The sequence below is a fragment of the Podarcis cretensis genome (genome assembly GCF_951804945.1).
Source record: "Podarcis cretensis genome assembly, chromosome: 4".
Lineage (NCBI taxonomy): Eukaryota > Metazoa > Chordata > Lepidosauria > Squamata > Lacertidae > Podarcis > Podarcis cretensis.
In genome coordinates, this window is record NC_137173.1 from 51,394,532 (window position 1) to 51,407,117 (window position 12,586).

Consider the following 12,586-nt stretch of genomic DNA (forward strand, 5'->3'; position numbering starts at 1 on the left):
TTCTGGCTTCTGAGATTCAGAATATTTTTTTTCTTGTTTTCCTCCTCCAAAAACTAGGTGCGTCTTGTGGTCTGGTGCATCTTATAGAGCGAAAAATACGGTAAATATCGTGGGGAATGGCAGGTAGAGAGCCAAACTGGCATTGTATTCTGGAAAACCAGTCTTTTTTTCATAATTTGTTTTATACATTTATAAAGCAAACTTGAGGAACTTCCTTTCTAGCCATTGCTCTCTGTCTTGATTTCTTGATTGTTTTGCAGGTGATTTTAAAAATCGAGGAGAAAGAGTGCAATCAAGCATCCGCATTAAAAATGTGACTAGAAAGGATTCTGGGAAATATCGTTGTGAAATTAGTGCATCCACGGAACATGGACAACAAATAGGGGAAGTTATAGTCTCTCTCTTAGTGTTGGGTAAGAATCTAAACAAAGCTATTTTGAGGTAACACTATTCAGTAGTACATTTCTTCTTACATTTTGTTTGCCACCCGATTACAGAAGGGGTACCAGGGTTTGTGTGTGTGTGTGTATCCAGGGTTTGTGTGTGTGTGTGTGTGTGTTTTGTCTTTAAAAGAAACCCTCTGTAAAAATAATGTTTCATTTTATATCATTTTACTGTTATCTGAATGTACACATCCATTGGGCCTGGGATAATTTTTGTTAAATTAATGGTATGAACCAGACTTTAAAGCCAACCATTTTGTAAAGAGATAAGTAGCTGGGAACTAATTTTAGACATTCCGAAATAGATTATTTAAAATGTATGAATGGAGTTGTATCCAGAGTGGACTCACTGAAAATACATGAAAATTCATTGATTTCAGTGGGTCTACTCTGAGGAGTAGTATTTAGATGTTAGTTTGATACAACCGATTATATTTTATCTCTAGTTGTGGAAGAGAAAGTCTGGACATAATGCACCTCAGATCAGTATTTTGTTTACAACTAAAGATTATATTACATTTGCTGATTCATTGTTGAAAAATCTTGAACACTGGCTTACATCAAACTTCCGTCGGACAATGCCGGAGGCGAGGAACAGTACGCATACAATGTGATGCACAAACCACTCAGTCTAGCTGCCTTTATTAGAGCAACTTGTGAGCAATAGGCAGGTTTAGCCATTCAGATATTTTACTTTGAAACAGATCATGTCATTTCCTAGTCCCACCAGCTCCCCCTGCTTGTGAAGTGCCCAGCTCAGCTATGACGGGGACAGTAGTGGAGCTACGCTGTAAAGAAAACAATGGTGTTCCTGCGTCAAAGTACAGATGGTATAGGAATGGCATTCTTCTGCCGGAAAGCCCAGCATTGCGGAGCATTAAAAAAGAGAGACTTCCTTATACCATGAATGCTACAACTGGAACTCTGGTTAGTGAACCTCTGCTCAATACCACTTATCATTGGACTTTACTTAGCCCAAGAAAAGGCTTAACATTCTGCTGTGGTAGTACTGAAGAAATTCAACATAGTATCAGGACCCTACTGTGTGGTTTGGGGCTTTTTTGCCTCACAGTTGCATAGAGATATAGTAAATAGGACCTCTTTCAGTCACCTTGCATCCTACACGTTGTATATCTTTTGATATATAGCTCAGAACCAGTATGATGCGTTGCTAACTCATCCATAGGATGAGAAAATAGATTGACGAGTATGAGAAAATGTTAGGAAAATGGGATATATTTTACAAAGCGGATATATGTACTTATCTCACCAAATGCAGTAACTGAATTGGCTCATCCACACTTCTGTTTGGTGATTTCTAAGCATGGGTCCAAGAGGTTCTTTTGTACTGCTGCTTTCCTCAGGAAAACCTGCTGTTTACTGCTGAATTGGAACAAATTTCAATCTGCAGAAAACCCAACTGATGTTTGTTCCATGAGCACTTCTTATTTCTGCCACACCCTGATTTTCAGAACTGTTTCATTTCTCTCTCCTCCCCCTAAAAAGATTGAAAGCAGTTTGGCCAAAAATATTGGTGCGCTGGCACTGCTTTGGCCACCCTCTCCCATCCCTTAGATCAGTTGTCACTGTCAGACTGGACAATCATTTTGCATTCTGGAAAACTGTGACATACAGTCATTGGTTTTCAAACAGCTTAGTTCTCGAACATTTTGGCTCCTGAACATCACAAACCTGGAAGTGACTGTTCCAGTTTGCAAACTATTTTTGGAAGCCAAACATCTGACGGGGCTTCTGTGGCTTCTGATTGGCTGCAGGAGCTTCCTGCAGCCAATCAGATGCCACACTTGGGTTTTGAAACATTTTGGAAGTCGAACGGACTTCCGGAACGGATTCCATTTGACTTCCAAGGTACGACTGTATTCTAAATCCACTGCATTGATGATGTTGGTGGTGGTGATGATGATGATGATAATAATAATAATAATGATAATAATAATGCAATGGCATAATGTACTAGAAATGTTGTCTCAGTTTTGACTGCTCATTCCCATTTTTTGGGAATATTCTACTTCTTTCTCTCCGTTTTTGTTTTTTTTTACCAGCTATTCAATTCTGTTTCAAAGAATGACACTGGAGAGTACTACTGTGAAGCTGACAATAAAGTTGGACAGCCTCAGAAATGTTCTGTAAAGCGAATGCAAGTTGGTAAATGTCAAATTCCAATGTGACCAACCAACCTTGAGATGAGAATGTCTTAATTACAAGACAGAGTTAGGAAACTAAAATGTGTTAGTTCACCTTCCAACTTCAAACTCGGTTATGTGGCACATCTTTAAAGGCCCAGTTTGGATGATTAATAAAAAGAGAAAATATTTTAAGCAAAAAAATAAATAAATACATTTTACAGGACATTGCCACAATTTAAAGTAGGTTTTCTTGAAAAAATATACTGGGGGGGACCCAAGAGGGCGGCCTGCACCTAAACCATTCCCTTAAATAGGCTGGTCACAGCCCCTAAACCCCTGCCTCTGATTGGCTTAGCTGGCGCTGTCTCCCCCAGCTGCGCCACAAGATGGCGGCCTCCACGGATCCAAGTGGTCAGTGCAGGACCATTTTTAGAAAGAAGGATCCAGGGTAGTGAGGATTGCAACTTGAAATGCCTTTAGATGCACCTTTGTAGATGAAACGCAGGGAGCATATAATATTTTCACTAACTTCAGTTCCTGGACCAGTTGTGTAGAGTGATTATCTGGCCATAGTTATTGTAGTTTAACAAACCGTCGCTCTTCCCAGAGCTCTACCATGCCCTATTTGAGAGTGTATATATATATATCATGAATATTGCCGTCTATACTCAACCTCCAATTTGAAATTATATTTGTTTTGCTTTCCATGCTAGATGACCTTAATGTAGGTGGCATCATAGCTGCGGTGGTCATTGTGGCTTTGATAATAGCTTCCTGTGGTCTCGGGGTATATTATGCACAAAAGAAGGGCTACTTTTCAAGTAAGTGAAACTTCTTCCTTCCCGGATTGATCAGTAAGTTCCTGTGCTTAAATATTTATGAACTGTGTGGGGTTGTGGGCCGGCAGAAGCAAAGGTGGTTTCGGAGCAGAGCTAGCACACCTGGAAGGGGGTGATAGGAAGGAGGGTGGTGGAAGGGAGTGATAGCAAAGTAATGGAAGGGGGTGATAGGAAAATAAAAGGAAAGACAACTTTAGTCTTGGAAATAACAGCCGAACCAGCTGCCAGAAAGCGGTACTTCTGGTCTGCGTTGAAAGCTAATGTTTTTTCCATGTGGATGGATAATGAACAGTTCCTGTAAATAAAAGATCCTGCCCTTGTAATAACAGAGAGTTGGAGTCAGCGTTGCATGTTCTGTTTTCAACCCAGTTTTTATTAGAGGGTGGGTAGAGAACTTATGATTTACAATCTTCTGAGTCTTTATTGGAAGCCTCTATTTTTTTTTAACCTTTAAGCTGGTGGCAAAATGTCTAAATGTTGTGATTTCCCTCAGAAAATATAGAATTGCTTTCTGACCCCTCCCCCTTTTAAGAACCTTGGGTATTTTACATTTGTGGTGAGATTCAGCTAAGTTTTATCCAGGGTAGGCCTACTGAAATTAATGCTCCTAACTTAGTCATGTTAATTTCAGTGACTGTACTCTGAGTAAAACTTAGCTGACTCCCTAGAGCCAGCCCACCCATGAGGCAGGGTGAAGCAGCTGCCTCAGGTGGCAGAAGCACAAAAGGAAGCGTCCCACCTGCCCCACCACTTCTGGTACTTGGTGTTGCCATTTGTCCACCCTGCCCCTGGGGTGGAAAAGATGAGTGTCAAGGCATTGTGGAATGCTTTTCCTCTTGCCAAGTGTTGGCAAGGGTGGTGTTCCACCACCAATGGAAATTGGAGGGGGGGCACAGCGGCAGGGGGACAAGAGGGGCGCATTCCCATTTTGCCTCATGTGGCAAAATGGGACAGGCTGCCTCTGTGACTACCATTCAATAACAAACAGTCATGGATTGGAGTACACTAAATCTTAATCTACACTAGACTGCAGAATTTTACCTCGATGGATTTTTCACATGGTGTTGAATTTAGGTACCATTTAAAGCCAAGATACCTGCAGCCAGTTCAGGCATCACTGCAACGGGCTGGGACACCTTTGTTGGCAAATGCTCCGGGGGGGGGGGGGCGCGGCAGACCCCCAGTACCTCCGAGCATCTCCCAGTAGGCACGTCTCTGGAATGGCATGTCCCTTCACTCCAGAGTGCCCCTCTGCGACACTTCTTATATGAAAAGCGCACACAAGTCTTCTGGCATCACACAGCAAGAAGATAGAAACATCCATAGATCTAAACTACGCTTTATTCACAATATATACAGAGAATCCATAATGACGTCTGTGCCCTCCAAACTCTGGCAGAAACAGAAAGCATACAGCAAAAGCGAAAGTACAGTCCAATAACACTCTCAGATGGAAGAGATAAGACAGTCTTCCGTTTCCACACTCTTCTCAGACATCTCATGTGATTTATACTAATCACACTAGCCAGCATCGGCTACGTAAAATCCTAACAACCTATTCCCATGGTCTTCCTTCATGCCAGTTGGCCTATAACCGTATGGAAAATCCACATGGGAAATGAGATCAATGCAGCTCCCCAGCAAAGAGATTTATACCTGGCAATATTCACATGGAAAGGAAATTGTTGTTTTCACAATGGTTGCTGTTCTCTGTATCTGATGTTACTGGCGCAGTGTGGGACTGAAGCCTGGGACTCCCAGCTGCTGTTGAAGTTGTATATGAGGTGGGCTTAATGCAACCGAGTCAGGTTTAGTACGTTTCCACAGCCATTGTAAAAAGCCATCAGCACACAGAATAGACAGCACAGTTTCTCGTGGGTTCATTTGAGATATGCAACAAAATATATTTCAGTTTTCTAAAAGCCAGTCAGTACATGTAGACAGTATTTCAGTAAAAGCTCAAACACCATGGTTTCTGCCCTGTTATATCACACTGCTGATTTTTGAATGCAAGTTTTGATATGAAATTTCTGAAGAATTTGATTAACCAGCTCCCTCTGCTGGGTAACAATGAGAGTGCATCTCCCTGTCCCCCAAATATATTTTTCTTTCTTTAAAATAAATGTTTTATTTTCCCAGAATCAGGGTTCATCCACATTCCTCTTTGCCCCGTGATTTCTAGGCATGGGTCTGAGAGGTTTTTCTTTCACTAGGAAAACCCGCTGTTTACAGCTGAATCGGAACAAACATCAATCCACAGAAAACCCAGTTGACGCTTGTTCCTATTCTACAGTAAAACACGAGGGACAAAATAACCATCTAACTGAACAGTGAGCTGTAAGATAGGACCATTTTTTGTCCTGGGAGCAATTAAGAGGAAGTCAGGCATCTTCAGATCCCACTTAGACCAAATAATTAAGTAGTAATTTATTGACTATATATTACTTAGTAATTTAGCAATAAATTATTACTTAGGAATTTCTTGGCAACTTATTTTGTAAGGTATTTTGTACGTATTGCCCTACGTACTGTGGAATTCTTTTTTAAATATAATGAACTGACATGGCTTCCTTTGTATCATTTATAGAGTGCAGCATGGTCTACAAAGAATTGTTTTAGAATCTTTATTTTGTTCACACATGCAGCAATCTAGTGAGGCACTTTGTGGGGCACAGGAGGTAGTGACTGAACATCTAGTCACAAGGCCACATCAGATCAGGCAGCGAAGTAAATTACAGATCACATAATATAATTAGCTTCAAATTATTTAACCACATCTTTCTCACAGAGAAAGGAGGAAAAACATAACCAAACTACATAAAAGGTGGGTGAATGTATGGAAACCCCCTGCTTTAAATGGTCTTAAATATAACTTTTATTAACACTTAGCTGGGTGATCTGATTGGGAATATCTGGTAAACCTGATGTTTGTCTGAAAGTAAATCTCTGCGAGATCAGAAGGAAATATGTGATCATATATTTATGGCAGTTGTTCCAGAGACTGGTGTAAAGTGTGCAGTTAGGCAGTGTGCAGTATGGAGAATGACACTTATCTTTCTTTTCCTGTTTTTTATCCCCCAGAAGCACATTCTTCAGCGTAAGTATATTTATTTTCCTTTCTGTTTGCCACTTTTGAACAGCTGAAACATGGACTATAGTTGCAACTGTTGATCCAAGGATCAATAGTTCTGCACTATTGTACAGAATCCCTTGCATTAGTCATATCGGGTCAGATCCAAACTTCTCCTTCCATCCACAGGTGATTTTTGATCCTGGATGGAAGGATCCTTCTGACAGTAGAGAGCGAGGAGGCAACTTTTGCCAATTCCCCTACAGCGCCATCTCCCACAGTTTCACTTGTATGTCTGCCTGTTACAACTCCCTGAAGCATTTCCTCAGAAAGCACAAGGGGCTGTAGGGGGTATGGGGGGAAAACTCCCTTTCCCCCTTTTGCTAGCCGGAGCAAAATCTGGATCCAAGCCATTTCATTTCCTAGCCTATAATACCTAAAGCTGGGCTCAGTTGGCTAATATTTTAAGAGGATTCCGGTCGCCCATTGGCTACTAGTTTGAAGAAGCAATAAGGAGGCCTTGAACAGTCTTCCCTATAAAGGATTGCACTATAGAACCATAGAGTTGAAAAGAACCCCAAGGGTCATCTAGTCCAACCCCCTTCTCTGAGCAGACTCACTGAAACCAATGGATCAGATTTAAATGAGTGTATTCTCAGTAGAACTAAATACTGTATACATTCAGTACTTCCGTCACTGAAAATGTACAAGGCAATTTCTTTCAAAGTTCATATGTATATATGCCGATGTTTTCTTTGTTAATAAGAACACAATGCAACAGTTACTTTTGTTACAAGGTTGGTAAAGCAATATTGTCTATATTTTGAAACCCATGTAGCAGACGTATCTGGATAAAATTATTTATGTTTAAATAAAAAATAGTATAGGGTTTAATTCAATTATAATATGATTTATAATGTGAACTTGTGGGTATTGCTTCTGTAAGAGTTAGACAAGAATTGCGCTGTGGGTTAAAGCCTCAGCGCCTAGGACTTGCCGATCGAAAGGTCGGCGGTTCGAATCCCTGCGGCGGGGTGCGCTCCCGCTGCTCAGTCCCAGCGCCTGCCAACCTAGCAGTTCGAAAACACCTCCGGGTGCAAGTAGATAAATAGGGACCGCTTACCAGCGGGAAGGTAAACGGCGTTTCCGTGTGCGGCTCTGGCTTGCCAGAGCAGCGATGTCACGCTGGCCACGTGACCCGGAAGTGTCTCCGGACAGCGCTGGCCCCTGGCCTCTTAAGTGAGATGGGCGCACAACCCCAGAGTCTGTCAAGACTGGCCCGTACGGGCAGGGGTACCTTTACCTTTACCTTTAAGCCCCAAATTTAGAAATAATATGATTGACTTCTTACATGCAGGCAAATTCCCTGTGATGGGGAGCCTGTGGCCCTCCAGTTCTTGTTGGGACTCTATACTCTCACCGTCCCTGAACCATTTGCCATGCAGGCTGGGGATACTGGGAGTTGGAATCCAATAGCATCTGCAGAGCCACAGGTTCCCTTATCCTTGCTCTAAGCACTGAATCAAACTTTTTTTTTTTTTTAAAAAATAAATAAATATCCAAGCAAATTCAGTAGAAACAAGAATGTATGGAAAACAAAGCTCTATATAAGTAAGGTGCATGAAATGCACAGATCTAACAGTATACTTTCTCCCACTTTTGTTTTGCTAGCAGGAAGAACAAAGCTGCAAACAGCGAAAAGGTGAGCATTCTGTATCCATGCGGTAGTGGCACTGGCAAGATTAATTCACCCATTATGTCTACTTCAGGAAGGGTGGAGAAAATGTACTTTCTCATGCCACAACTCTAAAGTACAGAACGGCTAAGAGCACAGCTATTCACCCAGACAGCATGGTAAACTGGACTGCACCAATTCAGATGCAGGGAACAAGGAGGGAATTATCTTTGAACGCTCTTCCGTATAAAAGTGTCCCATAAAAAGGTGGCTAGCATATTAGGGAAGAAAACTGTGCTTGGCTACTATTTACAGAAAGTTGTTTTGAATTATGTCCCACATAATGTCCCATCTGACCTGGTAGATTATAGCAAGAGATGCATCAGGTTATTTCTGTTGGCATCTTACTCAGCTGTATGCTCCTCTATACATTATACCGGTAGTTATGGAAAGGAGCATTTGCCAGAAAGAGGCTATTTCCAGCAGTCTTGTTACATACTGAATACATACCAGCACTCAGGAAGGTGCATCTCCATCTAGTGGCAAGTTCATGAATTTCTATAGCCTTACCCAGATTACATATTAAATACTGTTGTTTTCCCCCACTCCTGACAACTTGTAGGATCAGTGTTAACACACAAAGCAGTGGTAGATGGCAGCCATACTAATGTTTTTCACACTGCATGACACTGTGAGAGCTGGCTAGATAGGATGGTTTTCACCAAACTCCCTTCTACATATAAGATCAAGGGGGGGGGTGTACTTCAGTGGGAATCAGGCTGTATGCATGGAGGAAGCTTTGCTATTTTTTTTACCATCATAATGACAGAATAGAACCACTGAAATGGCAACAAGCTTAGGATACAGTCCACATTGAGGTTTATTCAGCTGATCTCATGCTAAGGTGGGGATGCATGGATTAAAGAGTGTTTGCTTCACATATGTGAATCAGCTTGTAGAGTTATTTTCACAATGATATGGATGACACAGAAAACTGTTAAACCAGGGGTGGATAACTTGTGGTCCTGCAGATGTTGCTGGACTTCAGCTCCCATCAGCCATGCGGATGGAAGTTGTAGTCCAACATTTGGAGGGCCGCAGGCTTAGCTACCTCTTATGTAATGCATAGGACCTTCCAGATGTCTTGGACTCCAATTCCCATCAGCATCAGCCAACATTGCCCATAGCTAGGAATAGCTGGAGTCTGCACCATGTTTGCTACTCCTGCTGTAATGCTATGTGGGGTGTTTTCATAATTATTGGTGGTGAATGGATATTAGTTCAAAACCTTTTACTGCAACTATTTGAATTATCTCAACCGTTGTTCTTTCTGTTCCTTAGGATTTCAAGCACACCAAGTCCTTTGTTATTTAAAAGAAACCCACCCTCTGAGGAACACCAAATGAGCATTTGCTGGAGCAGAATATCAAAGGGATGCTTGGACTCTATTATATAAATATTAAGAGTGGTACATGCAAAAAATAAACCAACGGCAAAGCCAAGGCACTATTGCTAAAAGCTGAAGACACACGATTGTCAAAAGTTGTTTTAACGTAGTTTGATAGTGCTTTTCTAACCTGGTGATTGTAGATTACGCAATTGTAAGGGGTTTCTTACTGTGTAATGTCCCCAAAAGGATAGGAGAGGAGGTGATGAAGTACACAATTCTAGTCGCCACATCTCAAAAAGGATACCATGCAACTAGAAAAGGTGCAACCAAAAGATCAAAGGACTGGAACAACTCCTCTATGAGGAAAGGTGACAGATTTATAAAATTGTTGAGGAAGTGGCTGAAGTACGCCCCCCCCCCCGTAACTCCAGAACTTCTGTGCCATCCAGTGAAGGTAACCGGAGAGTCTGAACAGAGAAAAGGAAATAGTTCTTTACACCATACATAGCTAACTTGTGGGTTTTGCTGAGCGCAACCAGTTTTGATGTCTTCAAAAGGGAGTTATACAAACTCATGGATGATAAGAGTTAGAATTGGCTATATACTCTTTTATGATGCGAGTTGCTTGGGAGTAAGTGGAGAGGACAATTGCCTTCATGTCTTCCTTGTGGGCTACCTAGAGGTCTCTGGCTGGTGACTTTGGGAAACAAGATACTGGATTATATGAAGCCAGTCCTCTAGGAAGAACTGTCAGGAGTAAGTAGCCTGATCTGATCATTACTGCCCTTGGCTCCTTTGGGAAGGGCAGGATATAAATTTAGTAACTTAAACAATTTAACTATTCAGGGCCAATATTTTGGGCTGGGGCACAGATGCCTCTAAGGAAGATTTGTCCTTTTCTCCATTGTGCAGGTCAAGACAACTGCAACTGCTACCATACTTGTTAATGTTAAGGGCGTAATTCTACCACAGCAAGCGGGCTGTGGGAAGAACGGTGCAGTAGGAACAGTCTTGACTTGTTGACCTTATTTTCTCTACTCCTGCATCCTGGTCCAGGATAGCTAGAACCTCAAAAGACATCATGTGTAGAGTGAGGGGGGATTTTTCCTTGTTCTAGAGCAGAAGATCTACATGTGATGTCTTGCCCTATAAACAACTTTATTCCAGCCTGCTTGTAAGCTAACTTTAAAGTCCTAAATGGCAGAAAGGCAATATATGAATCAGTCAAATAAAGAGCTCTGCAGTTTAAGAGCTTTTTACTCATAATTTTTGTGGAACATGATAGGTTCCACAGCCAAGATCAGAAAAATATTGTTCGAAGCCGTTTTTGCCTCCACTATTTAAATGTCTTGACTCTTTCAGTCTATCTAAACAATAACAACATTATGCAGGTATAGGTCTGTTGAAGTGTAGTGCATTCTTACCACTGCTCATTTTTCACCCCTTAAACCCTATTTATGATTTATTTTCTGAAGTCTGTACATTTTGCCTGAGAAGAAATCCTTTTCACCACACAGTGCTAACAAATGCCTTAATGTTTTTTTTATAAAAATTTCTTGGATGGTATTATAAATAAATCACATATGCTTTGTTACTAGTGTGATCATGATGCTGATGCTTAAGACAAAACATGGGTATGAATGTTAGGTTTCTTAAATAAAAAAAAAGCAAGACAAATTCCTAAGCCGGATTCTCATCTCCACCCAAGAACCTTAAACCTCACAGCTGGCTATAATTTCTTGTCCTAACTTTGTTCTGTCGACATTGTTAGCCTCACCATATTATAAGTATCTTATCAGAGATGTGAGAAATGTGATTACTACTCCTAGGCTAGGGATGGGGAGCCTGTGATGCTTTAGTTGTTGCTGGATTGTTGATGGACCCAAGACAGCATGGCCAATGGGCATCGATGGGAGCCGTAGTAATGCAACATCTAGAAGTCCACAGGTTCCCCATGCTTCCTACAAGCATTAATAGTGTAATGTGATGCTTTTTGTTTCAAGGATAAAAACCTTGTATAGGAAAACCTTAGATCCAAGTATAGATCTCAAATTAATATGCAGTCAGTTCTGATCAACCAAGTAATCCATTATCTGCATTATACGTGTGACTATGACTAATTGTCAAAGGTGGGCCAAAGCTTCAGGTACTATTTACACAATTTTCCTGTGTAAACTACTCAATTATTTCAAATTTCTTTCCCAATATAGCAACTATTTTCAAGCACATTTGCTTGTACCAGTTGGTGTGGACTTTTCAGTTATTAATTTATTTTTTAAAGCATGCCACCAAACTTTCAAGAAGAAGTATGGAGTTACAAACATTTACCATTAATCATCTGTCCCTCCAACCCTATACACATTTCCTTAGAAGCAAATCCTACTCATTTCAATAGTCTGATAGACCACATTTTCCATCTACAGTATTATATTGACAGGCTCCTGACTCTGCTTGTATGAAAAAAATGAGCAGTGTTAAATGAAATTAATTATTGAATCACCCTGTATTTCAATTCAATTCATTGAGTGATAACACTTATGTAACCAAGTGGAAACAACCACATACTCAGAATGTGCTGGTACCTCTTCTTGTAACTCCAGGTTTTTTGGAAGCACAAAACCCTTGAGCCCACCTCCTAAAACCCGGCAGCAATACCAAAAGAATACAACTGTTGACAATGAAGCTGAAAATGGGGTGGGAATGGAATGGCTAGAAAAATATGATGGGAGAAAAAGGATAATAAAAACACTAAAGTTATTTTTGAACAGCCTTGGGACTGGAGAGCAGAAGGAAAGCATGCTGGCTTCTGCTACTGGCCAGAAGACCTAGGGCCCCTGGGAAGCTGCCCCCACCCTGCCTATGAGGAATAGCATCATGGTAAGAAGATGACTCACCTAGCCCTATCCACTAGCCAGAGGAGGAGCTGCAAGGCACTCACCCTCCATCCACTGAAGAATATTCAGCTCCAACCACCTAGCTGCCCTGCAAAAGCAAGGGGACCTCATCCCCTTGGTCAAAGAAA

General features: G+C 41.3%; 1 protein-coding gene across 3 annotated transcripts in view; it reads left to right on the forward strand.

Annotated features, from left to right (window-relative positions):
• The window catches only part of JAM2 (junctional adhesion molecule 2), a 28,012-nt gene extending 16,854 nt beyond the window's left edge, over positions 1–11,158 (forward strand). Inside the window, exons 4-10 of one of the 3 annotated variants that reach the window (XM_079972084.1) lie at positions 261–413; positions 1,165–1,370; positions 2,507–2,609; positions 3,304–3,411; positions 6,511–6,526; positions 8,171–8,201; positions 9,516–11,158. In XM_079972084.1, coding sequence (XP_079828210.1) covers positions 261–413; positions 1,165–1,370; positions 2,507–2,609; positions 3,304–3,411; positions 6,511–6,526; positions 8,171–8,201; positions 9,516–9,548 — 650 coding nt within the window. In that variant the 3' untranslated portion in view covers positions 9,549–11,158. The other 2 variants (XM_079972085.1, XM_079972083.1) reach the window with 2 other exon arrangements.
• The last annotated feature ends 1,428 nt before the right edge of the window (positions 11,159–12,586 follow it).